The sequence below is a fragment of the Protopterus annectens genome, chromosome 8.part0 (genome assembly GCF_019279795.1).
Source record: "Protopterus annectens isolate FY-2018-M chromosome 8.part0, PAN1.0, whole genome shotgun sequence".
NCBI lineage: Eukaryota > Metazoa > Chordata > Ceratodontiformes > Protopteridae > Protopterus > Protopterus annectens.
This window is the reverse complement of record NC_056741.1, coordinates 1,853,645,662-1,853,668,398: the sequence shown is the minus strand read 5'-3', so window position 1 is coordinate 1,853,668,398 and position 22,737 is coordinate 1,853,645,662. Positions and strand designations below refer to the sequence as shown.

Here is a 22,737-nt window from a genome sequence, read left to right as displayed (position 1 = left end):
CTTCGTACGATGGCTAATCATAGTGATGTATTGAAAATATCTGTGAGTACCGATGCTAGCTGTTCAGGACAGGCACTGAGAACCCTACCCATAATGTTATCTGGGCCAGCTGCTCTCCTTGGGTTAACTCACCTCAAAGTTTACAGAACATCAGCTGTGCTGAAACATAGCGCTTCCTCATCCTGACAGGTAGTTTATTTGCCACAGTTTTATTATCTGTGTTGAACCTGTTGAAGAAGTTGTTTAGTTCATTTAAGAATTCTGTACTGTCATCACATTGGGCTGATGCAGGTTTGTAGTTAGATATGGCTTGTATGCCTTTCCATAGACATCCAGAGTTCTTTTGGTCATTAAAGTGACCCTGAATTTTTCTTCTGTAGGTTCTCTTTGCCTCTTCAGAGTTCAATACTTCAGAAAGGTTCAATAGTTCAGAATGACAGTTCAATACTTCAGAAAGGAAGAGTTGGCAGAATTTTATTAAATCATATTTATTTTTGGGAAGGTAATACTTTCTGTGCTTATACTTAATCAGATAATACACACCTACAGAAATTTAAAATTAACTGTACCATTAACAGAGGCAGACTCATTTCAGAAGATATAAATTGTCACTTTTCTTCCCTGCTATTTGTTAGTAATGTGTTCTAACCCAAACCTTCCTCCTGTCCTAATCCTATTGTGCAGCTTACCTTAAAAAAGCCTTTTCCATAACATTGCCACTACACAAGACAGCTCAGATTCTCACCACACACACACACACACACACAGACACACACACACACACACACACACACACACACACACACACACACACACACACACACACACACACACACACACACACACACACACACACACACACACACACACACACAGACACACACACACACACACACACACACACACACACACACACACACACACACACACACTAAACCTAGCTCCTTTACTAACCCTTACCCTAGCCCTAAAAAATTCATGCACAAATTAAAACTATCCCTTACTCTTCCCCAAGTCCTAAAACACTCACACTCAGACACAAACTCTCAACCCCACAGCATATCTTTGTCAAATAACCAGAAGTCACCAAATATAGCCTTTGCACAAACAAGCCTTTCACAAAAAATGTGCAGCAGTTCACTTGTAGCAAATTAGCGTTCACCAAGTGAACCTCATCCATTTATATGTATATACACACAACATGCCATAGCTAAATTGCAGTTAGTTTTAAAGAACTAAAAATGATAGAGTCAGATTATTCATCGTGCTGCACTTTGTAGTCAATCCTAAATGTTACATAATGAAATTTCAAAAGAGGACTATGATATGTCGTTTAGTATATGTGGACTAGATGATTGGGTTTGGAGGCCTTCACTGCACCACAGTCTGACATTTTGCATTATACTTTATTTCTGTTATGGATATTGTGATGAGCTTATTTGAATTCAAAATACACTACAGGCTCGGAATGCTTCTTTATTTAGTTGACATTATATCAAAAGTACAACTCCAATTTATTTGCCCAGAACAGAGATTTTTGTCACTGGAATTATGATACCACTTCTGTAAAATCTCACACAAAATACTACAGTACATGAAGATTAAAATACGTATGTTTAACACCTGGAAGCACCAACTAAATGCATTTTGTAGGTCAGCATCATGAGATGTTAAAAGAGATAACCAGAAATAACCAAAAGTATGCTGCGAAGACAGTATAACGAGCATGTTATAATGCACGAAAGAAAGCTGTGATCCAGACGTATGTGTTGATAAAATGACTAGGAAGCTTCACGACTGTATCGACATTTAAATGCCTGTTTAATTGTGCTATTACTTGTGCCAGCTTCAAGAAGTTCCTTTACTTTGTAAAAGAATTTGAACCACACGATGTTCCAAGTGGTGATAGAGACTGTGTTTTGTAGTGCATGGAATACTTGTTACAACTAATTTTTAATTCCACCAATTTTCTGTACCATAATGACTCTTTAAATGTTAAAAGCATGTTAAAAAGACCTTTGTTACAGTTGTTTCTTGTAATATTTTAACATTTTGGAATGTGTGTCAGTAAATTTACATTTTACGCATAATTTTCTATATAAACATTGCATACATTCTGATCCTGTCTAGATTTTGTAGCAGTTGGTGTCTCTAATGGCTGGCACCATTGGTTGTTAACAGAACATGTGATTTGCCTTTTGTATTTAACTGTTGTCATTATACAGCTTTATTTCAGTCTGATGGATGCAGTCTCAGGACAAGTTTAAGCAAGATAAAAATGCTTACTTTTTAAATTTATATTTTATCTCCACACTATCTGGTTTTAGTATGTTTCTGCTAGATTTTGTTTTTAAAAGGTTTGCTATAACATTCTATGCAGTTGGAAAGATATGGTCCGCAGTTGTTAGAAGGCCTATAGTTTTATATAGCCATTCAGTAGCAATTTTTGTTTTTTATATTTTCCAACATGCATATATATTTTTCTAGCTGATAAACTCAGCATGTAGCTAAATTGTTAGTGTGTTGTTATGGAAAATAAAACTAAAATATTACTGTCCTCAGAAAAAAGTGATATTTATATTTCTGTCATTTTATACACCACAGCAAAATATGCGTTTTTTATTTCTTCTAGCAGGCATGCAGGCATGTGAGAATATGTTGTTGTTTCCCAAAATTATATTACATTGTGCAATACATGTGTCCTGAAACCTTCATAAGAGTAACTCAAAACATTAAAGATAAATTGATATTTGAAGGCAGAGTCAAACTGAGGTCAGAATGGCCTTATGAAATTAATGACAAGCAAGATCTGGAAAACTCCTGAAATCAAAAGTGTAACTTTCAGTTCTGTTCAGAGGAAAATAAACAAATCTAGTGAAAATATAAGTATTTAAAGATATGATTTAAGTCCTAAACATGGTATGTATTTCTGAGTTTGACTAAAAGACGAAAGTCAAAACATTGAAAAACACTTAACTCTTAGTCTATCGAAATTGCAAAAAAAAGTTTTTTGCAAAGTGGCAAGCCCTTATTCATACCCTTCTACTTAAATAAACCAACTCTGAGTTCATACTCACTGTTAGGTGACGGAAAAATAAGGGAGAATCACCCTTACCAGCACTATTATACAACGGGTGCCAAAGGCACCCTAAAATAAAAAGAAAACCACAGCCCCCACAACCACAAAACTATTCCCACACACTAACCCCTAACTATAAAACATAACAAAATAGTTGACGAAACTGGACTTTGATGTTAAATCCTCAATCCCATTGCATTTGAATGAAAAGCTACTCGAAAATTTTACAGTGTTTATTTTAGACTCTTGGGTATGAAGGGTTCTGTCTCCAAAATCATAGACCACACTGTCTTGAAATTTTCAAGCAATAATACTGGGAAAACTACCCTTAAAATTTCTTTAAATTGTGCTACTAGCTTCAGAGGCAATCTAATGATTATGTAGGCATATTTGTGGTACCCACCAATATATCATGAGATTCTGAGTGAATGCTGCAATGTGTTTAACAAAATTGGAATAGACATTTTTGTTAAAATTACCCCCTTCTTTACTCAGACACTGTGCACTGATTTCAGTGAAACTGCAGAAATGTAGGGGTAAGGATTTTTGTTGGGGGGGGTGGATGAGCCTGTCTTCATCTGAGTCAGATTTCTCCTCCTTCTCTATTCAGTATTCATGCTGCCTTTTCAAAGGAGGAGGCAGGAGACGACAGCAGTTCAAGGAAGGAGGATCAATCAAATCATCATTTTCAAATCTAAGTAGTTAGGATTTCCTTCTCTCTTCCACCCTTGGCTGAGCTGGTGTGACTCAGTTTGAACTCTACATGTACCTACACTAGCGTACTGCAGCTCCTGCATAATGGTGTCTACAGGATTGCAACTGGCAACCACAACAAAAACTGATTCTCCCAGCAATTAATCAGATTGAACTCTACATGTACCTGCACTAGCATACTGCAGCTCCTGCATAATGGTGTCTACAAGATTGCAACTGGCAACCACAACAAAAACTGATTCTCCCAGCAATTAATCAGATTGAACTCTACATGTACCTGCACTAGCATACTGCAGCTCCTGTATAACATTGTCTAGAGGAATGCAATTGGTCACCACAACAAAAACTGTTTCTCCCAGCAATTAATCAGATTCAACTCTAGATGTATCTTCACATGCATACTGCAGCTCTTGTATAATGATGTCTACAGGATTGCAGTTGGCCACCACAACAAAAACTGTTTCTCCCAGCAATTAATCAGAGTAGGTTATGCATATAAAAAGCATTTGTTAAGCTTTCTCTTACAGTGCTGTGTAATTAAGCAAGTCACCATTTTGGTCAGCCATAGGGCTTTTTTCTACTTGAGTGTTTGTCTCCTTCCCCTGTAACTAAAGTACACTGACTCTTACATTTGTCTCTCTGACCCTAATTTGTACAGGTATACCTTGTATCTTTCTGGCTTTTTAACACTCAGACATAGATTTCTGTTGAAAGTTTTACTTACTTGTCTGACATTTGAACAAGTAACCCTTGTAAAAATCCTCAAAATTGTATACTGTTGGTCTGTCTTTCCTGCTATACATAAGTAAAATTAAAGTGCTGAGTGCAAGTAACATTAAAGTGCTGAGTGCAGATTTTAGGCCCTTACATTCAACCTACCTCTGGTGTGGTGTCTTGAGTCAATCAAGGTATCCCTCTAACCACTCCTATTGCCTTCTTTTTTCCTCCACCCCCCTCTTTCTTCAAACAGGTTAAACTGCTACAACTTAGTACAGGCATTGGTTTTGACCCTACTCCGCTTGCTCTCGCTTCGCTCGGGTTTGCTTCGCACCCCACCCTACCTCCAAATACCTCCCACCCCTGCTGCTGCTACATTTATTGGTATTAGACCACACCCCACTTTTTTAAACCAATCAGTGACAACTTTTCATTCAACAGTACCACCCTCAATCTGATACCACCAATCCTCTAACTCTACTATTCCTTTTGCCTAAGTTTCAAGTCTCATTCAGTAGATATGCTATCACCCAAAATAGTCTTATTAACTCTACTTCTACCCCTGTTACTCATCCCATATCTCCTAACCGCCTACGAATGTTAAGGTCACACAGGTTTCCAGTACCCTAAATTCCAAACATCCATCCATCTACAACAGATAGTAATGCACCCTTACTCACTTCCCTCATGCTTACCCCCATTAACCCCTAAATACTACCATCTTACTAGACCTAGTTACATTAGTCCTAAAACTAGACACTATTACAAAACTTTATTCAAAATCTTAAAACTCATACTCAGAATACACTACAACCTCACAAAGGATGGCGACATCCACCCAAACCCTGGTCCATCCCCAGCTGTTGATCCTAATCCCCCTACTATATCCCCTACCACCATAGCTCCAATAAATAGATCTCCTAACTCACTGCTAGCCTGCCATCTAAACACTAGGAGCATAAATAACAAAACTCAGCACCTGCATGCCTTCTTAGCTATTCATTCCCCAGATATATTACGCCTAACAGAAACGTAGCTAAAGCCTGCCACCAAGGACCATGAGATTCTGCCACCAGGATACAATATGTTTAGACTAGACCGTACCACCAGAAACAGTGGTGGAGTAGCCATACTTTACAAGTCTACCCTAGTTGTCAGCATAGACACTCAACAACCACCCCAGTTCAATAATGCTGGCATTCTTATCTCAAAACTACAAACTAATAAAAACAAAAATGTAAACATTGTCTGTGTCTACATTCCCCCAGGGAGGAACACAGAAACCTTAGAAGACTTCTTATATTGGTTATCCAATAACTACCCCCAAGAAACAATTGTTCTTGGAGATTTCAACATTGACTGGAACACTTGCTCTTGTGAAACCCCCACAACCCACATAAACCTATATGGATTTACTCAAATCATAACCTCCTCCACCAGGACAGGAAAACCCAATAACAAGGAAAGTAACCTAGACTGGATACTCGTCAATACCCATCTTCAATCCTATAAATCAGGCACTTTGCCTGATGACCTAAGTGGCCACTGTCTCACCTATGTAATCAAGCTCAAAGTAGACTGCTCCTACCAACCCACCTATAGAACATTAAGAAACAACAAGAATTTCATTCTCACTAAGTTTCAAAATGAACTTAAGGCATGCAACTGGTCAGTACTAAAACGTCTCCCCCTAGATGAAGCAGTAGCATACTTACACCAAATTCCTTGCTATTTTTAACTTCCCTGCTCCCAGCCGCTCTATTAGAACCAAAGTTAATATTGTACCATGGCTTTCTAAGGATACCAAAACCAAAATTTCACTCAAAAACAAAGCATGGGCCACCTACAGAAAAACAAAAGCCCCACTTGATCAACTAAGATTCAGACAGCTAAGGAATGACACCAAAAAATCTATAACCTTAGACAAAAAGAACCACTACTACCATCTACTGCAAAAACACCAAAACAAACCTCAAACATTCTGGGCAGGAATAAACAAACTACTCCACCCAGGCCAAACTGCCACTCCACCCTCCCCTCAGCTTCCCAACAAAAATCCCCAGTAGACATTGTTAATAACTTTAACAGCTTCTTCACAGAGACTATCCAGTCTCTAACCAGCCAACTCGTTCCCAATGGCTCTAATTCTAATGCAGCCACACCCAGTACCCAAACATACTTTACTTTCCAACCTATTCCTACTCAACTTATTCATGCCCTACTTAAGAAACTAAGACCCACCACCCTGGTTACCAACCTCCGCCCAGCAGACTATCTGCAAAAGGGTACTGACACCATAGCATACCTCATCTCAATCTTGATCAACAGAGCTATATCTGAAGCTACTGTACCCACTATATGGAAAATCTCCCATGTCATACCTCTCCATAAAGGAGGCAGTTTCACTGAACTGTCAAACTTTTGACCCATAGCTATTCTGCCACCTTCAGCTAAAATTATGGAGAAGTGTGTAAACATACAGCTCATGCACTATCTCACAAAGAACAAGCTGTTGTCCAATTTTCAGCATGGGTTTAAGCCACACCACACTACTACTTCTGCCCTCCTCTCTTTCTCTAATGTCATTAACCACAACCACAATAATAAACTATCCTCAGCACTCTTTCTAGATTTATCCAAGGCTTTTTACATGGTTGACCACAAAATGCTTATAAATACCTTGAAGGCCTTCTCCTTAAACAACCATGCACTCCAATGGTGTCATTCCTACCTGCAGGGCAGGCAACAGGCAGTCCTATGGCAGGACAAGCTATCATCTCGCCTACCCATCACATTAGGAGTCCCCCAGGGCTCGATATTAGGACCCCTTCTTTTCTCCATCTTTATCAATGACCTTCATTCAATCATCCAAGATGCTACCTGCATTCAATATGCGGATGACTCCACCTTGATTTGTTCTGACACCTCACCAGCTACTTTATTCACATTAACCCAAAACACCTTCAATACAGTGGAAAAATGGCTCTCCAATCAACATCTAATCCTAAACCCCAACAAAACTAAACTGCTCTTCTTCTCCCCCACACGCAGGACTCCCTGCCATCCTTCAACATAACTGCTAACAATGGCACTATCATCTCCCCAGAAGCCCAAACTGAACTACTGGCTGTCATAGTTGATAACCTGAAGTTTGATGTGCATATCAGTCAAACTATCAAAATCATTAATAAAAAACTTGGCTCTCTTTACAGAATCAAACCTTTCCTTACTCCACTTGCTAGAACTGCAATTGCCCATTCCCATCTACTATCAACTCTTCTCTAAACCTCATCTCTATTCTCCAACTTAAACAAACAGATCTTAATAAACTATCATCCTGCTATAACCACATTGCCAGATTTGCTACTGGCACAGCCTACCAGACACACAACTGTCACAACCTAAATTGCCTAGGATGGCTTGAACTGCCCAGCCTACTGCAGTTCAACCAGCTAATAGTGGCACATAAAGTCCTTTACCAACCAGAAAATACACCTGCACTAAAAAATATTATCAGCCCCTACACCAGCACCCGGCCACTGCGATCATCCACTAGACTCCTAGTTCAAACATACAAATCCAACTACTCAGCTGGGGACTCTCTGTTTGCCAACTCTGTTGAAAAAACATGGAACAGACTCACAGCTGACTTGACCCTCAAACCCTCGCTAACTCAATTCAAAAACAAACTCAAGAAATACTTCAAAACTCATTGGTTATATCCTTGAACTAACCCCGACTAGTGACCTCTCTATTACTTAAGTGCCTTGCCTTCAACTTCTTCTAACTTTTTTCTACCACACCATTTCAGGAAGGGTCAATTGTATAACTGCTGCTCAATGTGTCTTAAACCTGAATGTAATGTTATGTATATATAACTTTGAAAATAATGTTATGTTTTGTAAAGTGTTTTATAATAAGTTAGTACTATATGTGCTAAATGCTGGTATTGCTTATGACTGTAATCTGCTTGAAACTAGCATTTATTAAATGTTCAATGTGTATTATTATCGTAGAGCTATTCTCCCTGGGCCTCCTCTGAAAATGGACATATATCCAATCGGACTATCCCAGTAAACAAATGTAAAATAAATAAATAAAATAAATAAATGATGATAAGATGGTTTCTTCTTCACTGAGATATTTGTTTTATGAAAGCTGTGCAGTGCGGAACGTTGATGGGCTTTGATAAAGGAGCCAGGTACCTCTTCTCTCATTAAAATTTGAGTGATGTCCTCTGGTCCCTCAGAAATAATCATCCTGGGTTCCCCCTTCTCTCCCATAGTGGTAAGAGATTTAGTCTCATCAGATGTGTGTGTAAAGATGCCATACTGGCCTTCAACAGGGTAACGGCAGATGGTTTCTTCTTCACTGAGATATCTGTTTTATGAAAGCTGTGCAGTGCGGAACTTTGATAGGCTTTGATAAAGTAGCCAGGTACCTCTTCTCATTAAAATTTGAGTGACGCCCTCTGGTCCCTCAGAAATAGTCATCCTGGGTTAGTGGTAAGAGATTTAGTCTCATCAGATGTGTGAGTAAAGATGCCATACCGGCCTTCAACAGGGTAATGGCAGTGAGCATTTCTGAAGTATTCAGACATAATGCAAGTTCTTATTGCATCTCATTGGGGATATTCAGGTAGGACTGGAAAGATGAATTATTGTTTTTTTTTGGGTTTTTTTGTACTATTTCTTGGGTGTGAGCAGAGCATGCAAGGCTGTGATTTCCGCCATTTTGTTAAGTGTAAGGCTCTTGAGACATTGGGTCTCCAGTAAGTAATTAAGGAAGCTAACCTAATTTTCATAGTTTTAGGAATACATACATGATTGACAAATCTTACAGCTACAGTAATCATGCTCAGCTCCTAAGAAAAACAAACACTTAGAGTAGAAGTCTTTGTGAAGAATCTGCCTTCCATAGTCGCACTTCCCCCCTCTTAGCTGACATTAACAAATATTTTAAGAAAAAAACTAGAAAAATAACCAAGCCTTGACAGTGGTAATGGCACAAAGACATAGTATTCAGACTGAGGTTAGTGAAACTTCTGCATTTGGACTGGTGGCAAATAGTCTGAGGATCCTACATCCATATGTTCACTTATGTACCCCAATCCAGATATATGGGGAGTCAAGAAAGTTTTTCAGCTCTGGAAACCTGGCTTGACATCAGATTACCCTGGACAGGATAACCTACAAGCAATGGAACATTGCAACAGTGATCTAAGGAAGGAGGCACAATTGCAGGGAAAAGGCATATTTCCCATTCCTGCTATTACTGCAGTCCGGCATAGGCACATTCAACCACCTCATCTGTCAAGCAAATCTTGTTGGCAGAACAGCTACCAAACATATTACAATCATTTTAGAGGAACATATATTATAACATATATTTCATATATACAGTGGATATAAAAAGTGTACACACCCCTGTTAAAAAGTCAGGTTTTTGTGATATAAAAAAATGAGACCACAATAAATAATTTTAAAACTTTTCCCACCTTTAATGTGATCTATAACCTGTACAATTCAGTTGTCCAAATTTAACAGGGCTGTGTACACTTTTTATATCCACTGTTTATATATATATATATATATATATATATATATATATATATATATATAGGGTTCCCTTTTATAATCTCAAAATACTGAAATCTCGAATTTCAGTATCTCGAAAGCATAAAGGCGAACGTTCAAAATCCCGAAACCCCAAAACCGCGAAATACAAAAATTGTGAATATATACACACCACACAACACATACACTATGCTACCCAGACTAAATACACAAACTCAACAACACAAATCAACACACATACACTACATACCCCCCCTACTTATATACCCTACTTATATATACTAACTCCGAGATCGCACAACCAAGAAAAGACAGCAAACTCACACCCAGGCATTCCACAGTCTCCCACACACAGACACACACATCACACATATACAAACGCCAACACATCCAGCACTTACACACTCACACTTTCACCTGCCTACCCTAACCCACATGTACAACTTACAAACACACTCACATACATTCAAACTCCCACCCAAAACCTGTACAAAACACTCACTTACCTTAAATCGCACCTAGATCCACACAAGACACCATACACCATCCACAGAAAACACCGAAAGTAACGAAGTGTAAAGCCATAACCATTTGAGATATTCAAATTTGGCGATTATGCACTTTTGCTATTTTAAAAATTCGCCTTTATGGTCTCGGAATATTGAAATTCGAGATTTCAGTATTTCGAGATTATGAAGGGGAACTATATATACATATATATATATATATATATATATATATATATATATATATATATATATATATATATATATATATATATATCATAAAAATCCAGCATCAATGTGCATAGTCCAATTTATTGAAAGTACAAATGCAAAGAAGCCCTGAGAAAAAAAGCAGACCGGGGTTTCTCTGCAATATGCAGCCTCGTTAGTGCTATTTTAAAGCAGAAAAAAACAACCTTTTATATGGAAGGAAGCAAAAATGATATCACCAGAACTCAATGAAGGAGATATTACACAAACATTCAATTGAATACACCCAAAAATGTTTTGTGTGTGTGTGTGTGTGTGTGTGTGTGTGTGTGTGTGTGTGTGTGTGTCTATATATATATATATATATATATATATATATATATATACATACACATAGACACACACACACACACACACACACACACGTATAAATATATATATATATATATATATATTTCATACAGTCGAGACCATATGATCAAGTTTCTGAAAACTCAAACATCAAAAAAAAACCCCACAAAAAACACAAAAATCTATCTTTTTTATGTTTTTACAGGAGGACAAGCACCCCTGAACCCCTTGTGTGCGGCTGATCCCCCCACACCCCCTGAAAATTATATATACCAACTCTGAGATCACACTACAATGTGGAAAAGGGTAAATTTCCTGATCCCCACTCTACCACAATCTCCATTCGAAAGATTCAGGTTTTCAAAAACTTGATCACATGGTCTCCACCACATGAATTTTGAGTTTCTGAAAACTCGATTAACTGCTAGGGGCCCTAAGTGTGTGTGTTTTATATATGCATATGTATGTTTTATATACTTTCATATAATTTGTGTGCTTTGGTGTATCTGTGTATATATAATTGTGTGTGTGTGTGTGTGTGTGTGTGTGTGTGTGTGTGTGTGTGTGTGTGTGTGTGTGTGTGTACGTTTAAAGGGTAGTATCAATCATCACATATAAAAAAATAACTGGTATCATATATGTACCTGACAAAAAGTTTATAATCTTATATAACTACATTACATAAACAATTTCACACTATATGAGCAGGGACATTAACACATTCCTTCTGCCCTTGAATTTATTTTTGAGACAACGGTTTTAAGAGCACCTTGTCCCCTCAGTTCAGACATATAAAATGTGCAGCAATGGAGTCTATATTGTACTTGTCAACTTATTAGTCCAATTAGTACTGCACAATTGAATGCACTCTAACCAAACCTCTAAAAAGGGTGAAAATAAAATAAAATAAAAAAACAAGAACACAACTGCGATCCAGCAAAAAAATCCCTCCTACTTACAACCAACTTCAGTAATAACACATACAAGTCTCTCTCTATTCTAGCTATGTCTCAGAACTCTGTAACTCCATCCTCCTTGAAATCAGACTAATACAGAAGCTACCTAATTTCAAATCTCAACTCAAATGACTGTGTTTGTGCATTACACCTGAAAAGACCCAGCCACACACCTAACATAATTTAAGGCAAATCTTTTAACTTCCTTTACACCTCATTTAACTTATGTAAGAAGTAGGCTATCTGCACCTGCAGGCCATATTTAGCCTAGCCAGTTCCCTTCAAATGTGAGAATTAAACCCTGCACTTTTTGTTTGTTAGAGAAACACTTTAACCATTAGTCCAACTCCCAACACCATCCTCCTTCCTTTTCTCTATCTCTCAAGCCTCGTTTCTCTCAGCTGTATAAAAGTGTTGCAGCTACACGTATCATCCAAGCTGTCATCATGGACTTTTCCTGTTAATTATCTCTTATGTTCAGAAGTGTAAGCTCTATGTATTCTTGCTCCCCCATGCTGTATATACAACCGTATTTGTACTTCATATGCTGTATGGACACCTGCACTTGGTTTACTTATGCTGAAACTGCATTTCTGTTTACTGTGCTCTCTATACAACTTCATTTCTATCCTTTTTTAATATGTACAATCAGAATGTAATTTGTGGCACTCTTCTTCCTGGGCCCCTGCTGAAAATGGGTCATTGCCCATTTGGACTTTCCTGGTCAAGAAATAAATAAATAAAAGGAAAAAAAGTGGTTTTCTTGTAAAAGTTGGTGGTTTCCTTTAATCTGAGGTGGCATGACTCTGGTGTTTAGTATATTTAAAATTTGGAGTGTGGGACATAACCCCAGCTTCAGCAGGCACATGGGGTGCAACATATCCTACAAAAAAGTACACATTTAAACTAAATGTATCATCTCCGATACAGCACTAATCACTCTTTACATAGCAGCTGTTATATTTGGAATGCTTGAAATTATAAGTACCCATAATTATGAAAATAAAGTCTGCGGTGTGCCCCTGTTCATAGGGTGCAGTAATCCGAGTCAACGCATTTAGAATGAGAAGGTATGGGGGAAGCCCCCCCCCCCCAGAGTCAACACATTTAGAATGAGAAGGTATGGGGGAAGGCCACCCCCAGAGTCAACACATTTAGACTGAGAAGGTATGGGGGAAGCCCACCCCCAGAGTGAACACATTTAGAATGAGAAGGTTTGGGGAAAGGCCACACCCAGAGTCAACACATTTAGAATGAGAAGGTATGGGGGAAGGCCACCCCCAGAGTCAACACATTTAGTATGAGAAGTTATGGGGGAAGGCCACCCCCAGAGTCAACACATTTAGAATGAGATGGTAAGAGGGAAGTCCATCAACAGAAGCTAAATTGGGGATACTAAAACTGTCTCTACTCAAATGTGTCCCCTGTCAGACTGTTGTCAAATCTTGGGTTGGTTCCAGCTTTGTGCATATTGCTTGTCAGGACAACCCCCCCCCCCAACGTTTAACTGAATAATGGGGTATTTTCAGTTTTGTTGTTATGAGATAGCAGTACTCCATCACAGACATGTCAGCTTATCATGCAATGTTTTTTTAAATGCATGACATAAAGGGACCTAAGAAATTCACTAGTTATTGTTTGAGCCTGCAAAATATTGTAATACTTATTGTGTTTGTAGCTTCAGCACTCTCACTTTGACATTTAAATCCTAAATGTGGAAGTATTGATAATTTGATATGACTGGTGATGATGACGTGCATGGGCCTCCAACCTGCAGTACGCATATCATTATAGCGGTGGCTTGTGTTCTGCTAGACCAAGATCCACATGAATGTAATACTGATCCTTGCCACCTTCAATGATCATGTGTATCATGTTTTACAGCAGCAGACAGTGTGCATTTCAATTCCTTCCTATTTTTTTTCTCTTCACAGTCAGATGCAGCGTACCGTGCATCCATGGAAAATTTAAAGAAGAGGAATGCTCCTGTATATGTGATGTTGGATACGCAGGTGCAGAATGCAATGGTAGGAGTAACAACTCGCAAAAATAACTGATCATTTTGAAATGTTCTCATATTAACATTTAACATTGGCATTTAACAGATGACAGTGACAGAATTAGGAGCCAACTTATCTTCATGTTTTTAGTAAAATGCCAATAGCTGCTTGGTGGCTCCATAATGTAGAACCATGTTACTTCCCCTAGTCTTGATAGTCTTGAGCTGTTTAAAACCTAACATTTCCTAGTAGCACAACTGTTATGATCGAGACTGTCTTGCAGTTAAGGCCGATGGAGAGCCTGAATTTGAAAAGACACTTAGCTTATAGGGCTTAGCTGCTGATTTGCAATTTCAGACAGAATCATAACTGCATGAAATATTCACATATGTAATTATTTTTTCCTGAAAGACTTGCTAAAACAATTGAGTATTCAGTTTTGTTAAAAGGAATACATGCTTGTTGGTAAGAGCTGCATATAAGTTCCTTGAAGCTTCGCTCCCTTGGGAGCTGTGATGGTATCTTGAATTGTTATATGATCTAATTAAAAAAAAGTGTTTTCAGTAATTAATAAGAGCTTTACATAATGAGCATCATATGATATGTGACAGCTGTAAATATAGTACATGACACTTCACACGATATGATACTTGTTCTGTCTTGCTTGTTTTAAGTTGTACATGTGAAACAGTTTTTATAATGAAAACAAAGGTTTTAACATCATGTTGTATTCTAAGTACACAAATCTGAAAAGTATAATAGGTTTTACAGGACATGCCTTCATCTGCTTATCTTTTAAAAGACATCATGTGGCTGTAGCACTCTTACAGAATATGACATTGTGTTATTACTATGACAAGCTGCAGTTTATTAATAATCAATATCGGTCTGGGTTTTAATTCAAAACTAAGATAAAGCATTTTGGTCTGTGTAAATATGCTTGCAAATGTCCAAATATAACAGACAGTTGCTTTAGATCTATAAAATGCCTAACTCCAGGCTAACCCCCCCTCTACTCCTCTATATTACCTTCTCATAATACACTATCTTCCCTCCTCTAAAACTAATCTACCAATAACATCAGTAACAGTTTGGAAGACAAGTCATCTACTGACAACTAAGTACCTTCTCATCCCTGCCATTGTACCTGTACTGACCAAGGTCTAAGCAGTCAGATTGACTGACTCCAATCTGTTACATAATAAGCAAGTACAGTCTAAGCAATTACTCTTACCTCTAGGAAGCCAGTTTTCTAATTGTGAATGTATGCAAACTCTAAATGCTTATCATGACTTGTTTTTGTATTTATACTCTAAATATTTTGTATGAAATGTTTTAGTATTGTATAAGTATCTATAAGTGCTTGTTCACTAATTTCCAAATGTGTAGTTTCATATAGGTAACCCAGTTGTATAAATGTGTAATGAAGTCATAAATGTGGAACATTCCCCCCAGGTGAAAACAGGTTATGTAACCCAGATGGGCTATCCCAGTAAACAAATATCAAATAAATAAAATAAATAAATACATAAATAAATAAAAGCTGCTTATAGATATATGAATATATTCATCTATAAGAATTATCTCTATGTAGCAGCAGTAAAGCTAGACTCAACATGCCTACATATTTTATGTTAGTTATGTTTACAAAACCTTTCCATATAGTTTATAAGCTGTCCAGTAGGAGTTTGTTATTGAATAAAAAAGTAAACATAATGAAATAGCTGATAGAATCATTCATAAGAGAAGTCTAAGTCTGCAGCTGGCTCAGATGGCCTAAATGTTTGTTTTTTTCTGAAAGAAATAGTAATAGTAGAGGCATTTCTGCTATTCTTATCCTACTTAGCAAGTCAAATGGCATCAAAAGTACTTGATCTAGGGATCTAAACCTCTTCTGCAACATCAACAGCATGGTTTGGAAGGGCAGGTATATCTCGCAGAGGATAACGCTGTTCTGGAACAGATTCCCTATCCATATAAAACTAAGTTCTTCCCTATCCATTTTCAAGGACAATGTGGGTGTATGGGTGAGCATCACAAAATCTACTCCAGGACTGCCCTTTAAACTACTAATGGACAGAAGCATCTCCTAAATGCTTTATCCCATGCATGAGTCCCCTCAAATTATCTATAGTATGATCCCAGTTATTCTCATTAGGGGTAATATATAATTATCAAACATGGGATGGATAAGACCAATCCAAAACCAAATGAGTTGGGTTAATTCAAGCACAAAAAGGAAAACTAGCTATACTTAAAATGGTCTGCAAGGCAGTTAGCCTAGTTCTTACCTATGAACCTATGAACTTTTTTCAAAGGTCTGTCTGTAACAGAAGGCTAAATCTATCCATCCATCTGAAAAGAGCCCTATACAGAAAAGTCATCCTAGTCTGTTTACTGATAACTAGACAATAATAACCATTACTTGTATACTCAGGAAATGTTTTGAACCTGTTTTGTGTTTGTCAGGGGTCGCTCATCTGTTCAGGATAAAACCGACAAACATTTGTGGGTTCTGTTCAATTATTATGTACAACCACATCAGGATTGAGGCTTAATAACGTTAACTTAGATAAACTTATAAATAAACTAGCTATCACACTCATACATGCTCACTCTCTTACTGCACTCTCAAAATGGCACTGAAGTTAGCATGTGCTTGCTACTTATATGCACGTGCTGTCCTTAAAATGCTTCTTAATGGTACAAGACACACATTATCCTCCCTCTTTGAGAAATAGGTCATGCGTTATTGATGACATTAATTGACATGCAGTTAATACAAAGTAATTCTTTGTCATGCAATTATACATAACTAAATACATATAGACAATTATGTCCAGGTTGCTGTGTATTTCACACTAGGTCTGGAAATACGACCAAATCTTGTGACATCGAAATTAGAACTAGGTCTAGCAACTAGGGCTGTCTCTAATGAATGTTCAGCTTTGGGGACATCGGGAACATCATCAGGAATGAAGGTAGAAGTTAAGACACATTTTGCAACAGGAACATTGTCTGGAATGGTCGGAGATCTATGCTGTGATATCGATTCTGATACAAGAAGAAGACATCCGTGATTTCTCCTGTACTCCACACCCTCAGATTCTACAAAGTAGGATGTCGGCTCAGCACATATACCCGATACTTGACCAATCCGGTCAAAACCTTTCTCCGTTTGTATCCTCACTGTCACTCTTTCTTTCAATGCATGAAGAAATCTACTCAATTTATCATAGCTGGACTTCTTTTTGAATAATTGTGCTCTGATTGTTCTATTGTTCTTTGCTTTAGGCCTCAACAAACTGGAACTGATAGGCAAAGTTGTTCTGGTTTGCCTAGATAGAAGTCTCTGAGCAGGTGAGCCAAGTATATCATCGCAGGGTATGTTTCTGAGATTGAGTAAATTTAAAAAGACATTGGTATTATCACACTTTGGCTTCTCTAATAATTGCTTTCCACTCTGTACTGCATGTTCAGCTAGTCCATTTGACTGTGGGTATTGTGGAGTATTAGTAACATGTACAAAGTCCCATTCTTCTGCAAATTTCTGAAACAACTGACTGGTAAATTGGGTACCATGGTCAGAAATAACTTTGTGTGGACTACCATGGACTGAGAAATGATGTTTCAACTTAGTGATAACAACAGTGGATGTTAGATTAGGTAGTAAATCGATTTCAAACCAGTTTGAATAAGAGTCTACCAACACTCATGCTGATTGTTCCACACAAATATATCAGTTGCTACTGTTGACCAAGGTAGTTCAGGAACTTGACTTAGCTGAAGTGGTTCTTTTTGCAAATGCAGTTTAGTGCTATTGAATACTGAGCAAGAAAAAAGTACTTTATCAATATCATTTACTAGAGAAGGCCAAAATACTAGTCCTCGTGCCATTCTTTTGGTAGATTTGGAACCTGGGTGACCATGATGCAAAATCTGGATATATTCACATTGTAAGGAAGCAAGAACAACAATTTTAGGACCTTTAAAAATAATGCCATCTTCCATCAACATCTTATCTCTGTATGGAAAATAGGTTTGCATTTCAGGTGGTAAACTAGATTGCTATGATGGCCATCCAACATTAAAGTGGTGGTTGAGCTTTTGCAAAACTGGATTAGTCTTTGTATGATGTCGCAACTCATCAAGTCTTGTAGAAAAATTATACACTTTCATGGCCTCAAAGTTAAAATTCTCTGCATTAAGCTGTTTCATTGTATTTCTGGGTGATCTGGATAAGGTATCAGCCAGATAAAGAAGTTTGCCTTTTGTACTGACCATTTTGAAGCTGTACTATTGCAATTTGAGCATCATTCTTTGTAATCTCTCTGGAGCTGAATGCCTAGGCTTTTTTTAAAATAGTTACTAGAGTCTGCTGATCAGTTTCAATCTGAATAGCTTGACCATAAATATAATTATGGAACTTTGAACATGCAAATGCTATTACCAAAAGTTCTTTCTCAATTTGATCATATTGCATTTCAGTTTGGGTAAGATTTCTAGATGCATAGGCTACTGGTCTGCCTTCTTGAAGAATAACTGCACCAAGACCAAATTTTGAAGCATCACAAGAAAGAATTACTGGTTTATTGCTATCATAATATCTTAATGTAGGTGGGGGTGGCAATTTTCTCCTTAAGGTCTTCAAATGCTCTCTGGTGCTGTTCCAACCGAGACCATGCAACATTTTTGTGCATTACCTCTCTCAAAGATGCTGTCAACTCACTGAAGTCTGGTATAAACTTGCCTAAATAATTGACCATACCAAGAAAAAGTTGTAGAGCTTGAACATTATTTGATGCTGGCATCTCAAGAATGGCTGCTTGCTTGGATGGGTCTGGTCACAAGCCAGTGCTATTAAATAAATGACCTACATATGTAACTTTTGGTAGTCTGAATTTGCACTTCAGAGGATTGAGCTTCAAGTTCACTTCACATGCTCTATCTAGAACTTTCTTAAGGTTTCTGTCATGTTCTTCTTCACCACTGCCTCCAACAAATAAATCATCTACTATTATGGCACAAGGATAACCCAAAAAAATTTGCTCCATTGCACTATGAAAGACATCACTTGGAGAATTTATTCCAAATGGCATCCTAAGGAATCTATATCTTCTAAATGGGATACTGAAAGTAATCAGTAGTGAAGATTTGCGATCAAGCATCACTTGCTAAAATGAACTTTTTGTATGCAAGACAGAAAAAAACAATAGCATTCGGTATTAGGACTGCGACTTCCTCGATTGTACACATAGGATGATGCAGTCTCTTTAATGCTTTGTTCAAATCTCTTGGGTCAATGCATACTCTGATTTTGTCTGAGCCTTTTTTGTGGGCTGCTACCATGGACAACACCCATTCAGTTGGTTCTGTAACGGGACAAATTACACCTTGCTGCACCATTTTATCCAACTGAGCTTTAACTTTGTCCTGCATAGTTATTGGAACTTTTCTTCATGGTCTGACCACTAGACTGACCTCTAGGTCTAACTTCATAGAATACACAACTGGAAGTTTGCCTAACCTCTCATTGAAAACATCAGCATACTCTGAGAAAATAGCTTCAGTAAAACTGGAACTGGGACACGTGCTTATATGATGAACTTCTTTGGTAAAGGAAAGCAGATTCATTCTCAAACTGTCTCTGAGACCCAGTAATGATTGCACAGGTCATTGGACTACATAGAATAGTAAGCTGTAGCAGTTCCTAGCCAAACAACATAAAAGCACTACTGAGCCTTCGGTTTGAATTTCTTCACCTCCATAAGCAACAAGTTTCACACAACTGGCCACATTATGTTCCTCACCACCCCTCACCTTTACAAAAGTGTCTGCTGACATAACATTACACTTTGAACCAGTGCCTACTTTGAGCTCAGTGGATTTACCATTGATTTGGATAGTACAAAAAAAGAAGTTATGTACTCACCATAATGTTCCATCTGAGTAGGTAACTTCATTTGTCTGCAACCTGTGGGTATTGGATCCATCCCCGGATCGGAGCCGGCAGCTTTCCAAGCTAAAAGATCCAAGCTCTCAGCTCCTCCCCCTTACCCATAATGCCCTGCCACCTCCCTCCAGTCCTCAGATTGAGTTTGCCAAACAAGAAACAGACTACAACCCTCGAAAGAGGAACCCTAACCAAATGCAAGATCAGGTGAAACCCTGCGTGATGGAATAACCATAAAACAGGTTAGGGGGAAGGAGGGGGGTCGGTTGCAGACAAATGAAGTTACCTACTCAGATGGAATGTTATGGGGAGTACATAACTTCTTTATCTGAAGTAGTTAACTTCATTTGCTCAGCAACCTGTGGGACAGAGTCCCCAGCTACCTAAATCCTTGGGCGGACCTCAAGGAAGGATATTCCGGAGCACTGTGGAGCCAAATGATGCCCTACTCCTGGATATCAGATCCAATTTATAATGAGAAATGAAGGTATGAGAAGAGGACCAAGTAGCTGCTGAGCAGATGTCATCTAGAGGTACTCTCGACCAGAATGCTGCAGAAGTAGCCATAGACCTGGTAGAATGGGCATGGACCCCCAAGGGTTCAGGCTGGCCGGAGACTAAATAAGCATGCCTGATGCATTGGGATATCCATCTGGCCAAGGTAACTTTCGTAATAGGCTTACCCAAAGATTGTTTAGCGAAAGAAACAAACAGTTGATCTGATTTCCTAGTAGTAGCCATCCTGTGCAAGTAGAAACGCAATTGTCTGTGTACATCCAATAAGTGCAATCTGTATTCCCCTTTGTTCTGAAAGTTGGGGAAAAACACAGGCAAATTAATGGATTGTTTGATATTGGATCCAGAGGCTACCTTGGGCAAGAAAGAAGGGTTAGTCCTGAGAGACACTCTGTCCTTATAGAAGACCAGATACGGGAGTTTCATGAAAAGGGCTTGAAGCTCAGATACTCTCCTGGCTGAAGTAATTGCAATCAGGAAGGCCATTTTCCAAGATAAAAATTTTAACTCAACCGAAGCCACCGGTTCAAAGGGTGGGCCAGTCAAGGCCTGAAGAACCAAGGTTAAGTCCCAAGGTGGAACCGCATTCTTGACAGGAGGTTTCAACAGAAAGGTGCCCTTCAAAAAGGTTTTGCATATCTTAGCGGAAGCTAAGCAGCCAAGGTTATCCCCATTGTGGAAATGGGAAATAGCTGCCATTTGAACCTTGATTGTAGAAGCCCTAGCACCTTGGTCAAAGATATGGGATAAGAAGTCAATAACCATTGGGATGGGAGCAGTAAAAGGATCTAAGTCTCTATTTTTTGCCCATATGGAAAAATGCTTCCATTTACTTCTGTAGATCTTTCTAGTAGAAGGTTTATGCGCCGCTACCAGAATAGATTTTATGGGAGACGAGATACCGGGAGTCCTTGCGATTAGTGGAACTGGATCAACCAAGCCATGAGCTTGAGGTTGCCCAGGTTTGGGGGCTGTAATCCCGCAGGGTGAGAGATCAGATCCGGAATAGGATCTAAGATCCAAGGAGGAACTACACTGTGAGACCGCAGGTAAGGGAACCAGATCTGGCGAGGCCAGAATGGGGCTATGAGGATTATTTTGCTCCCCAACCGATGAGCTTTCTGCAGAAATTTTGTCATCAGCAGAAGAGGAGCATAAGCATACAGGAGACTGGGGGGCCAAGCATGCACCAGGGCATCTCTCGGGCTCTCCCCCATAGGGGGAATCAGAGCAAAAAACTCGCTGCATTTTGTGTTTGAAGGAGAAGCAAAAAGATCGCAGCAAGGTTGACCCCATCTGAGGAAGATCTGATTCGCTACTGATGGTTTTAGAGACCACTCGTAAGGTGTGAGGATCGAGTGACTCAGCTTATCCACTAAAAAGTTGGACCGACCCAGAATGTGCATTGCTATCAGAAAGCGGTTGGTGGAAATCGCCCATTCCAAAACTCTCATAGCCTCTCGATAAAGAGGGTAAGATCTGGTGCTTCCCTGTTTGTTGATATACCAGACTACAGCCATGTTGTCTGTCTGGATTGCAATAGTCCCCAGAGGAAGAAGGTTCTGAAGGGCTTGCAATGTTAGAAGTACCGCCCTCATCTCCAGGACATTGATATGCAGAGGGAGTCCACATGCCTTGGACGGTTCTGCCCATAGAATGCCCCCCCCACCCGAGGCGAGAAGAGTCCGTGGTCAATGTGGCTTGAGGCTGAGGCATCACAAATGGTCTCCCCTCCCGCAGCTCTGGGGAATGGAGCCACCAAAGAAGGGAGCTCCTGCAAACCCTGCTCAGGGGAATTGGCGAGTCCAATGGATGGGGTAGGAGTGACCATTGAATCTGAAGAGTCCACTGTAGAATTCTCATATGCAATCTTGCTAAAGGTGACAGGCTTATGGCTGCTGCCATGGAGCCCAGGGCTCTCAGGACCAACTCGGCAGGTGAGGCTGGAGACTGCAGGAGCACCATTATGTGTAGTGACAAGTTGCGCAACCTGTCCGTGGTTAGGAAAGCTTTGGCTTGGCGCATATTTATCCTGGCCCCTATAAAATCCAGAACTTGCACAGGATGCAGAGATGACTTCTGAAGATTTATAATAATGCCTAGATGCTGGGCCGTGGCTAGGAAGTAATCCCTGGTGGAGCAAAGCAGATGCATGGTGG

General features: G+C 39.0%; 1 protein-coding gene across 1 annotated transcript in view; it reads left to right on the top strand.

The window, feature by feature from the left end:
* The window catches only part of LOC122808574 (C-type lectin domain family 18 member A-like), a 694,180-nt gene that overhangs the window by 342,802 nt on the left and 328,641 nt on the right, over positions 1–22,737 (top strand). Inside the window, exon 6 of the mRNA XM_044079532.1 lies at positions 14,044–14,136. Within this exon, the coding sequence (XP_043935467.1) occupies positions 14,044–14,136 (93 nt within the window). The remainder of the gene's footprint in view (positions 1–14,043; positions 14,137–22,737) is intronic.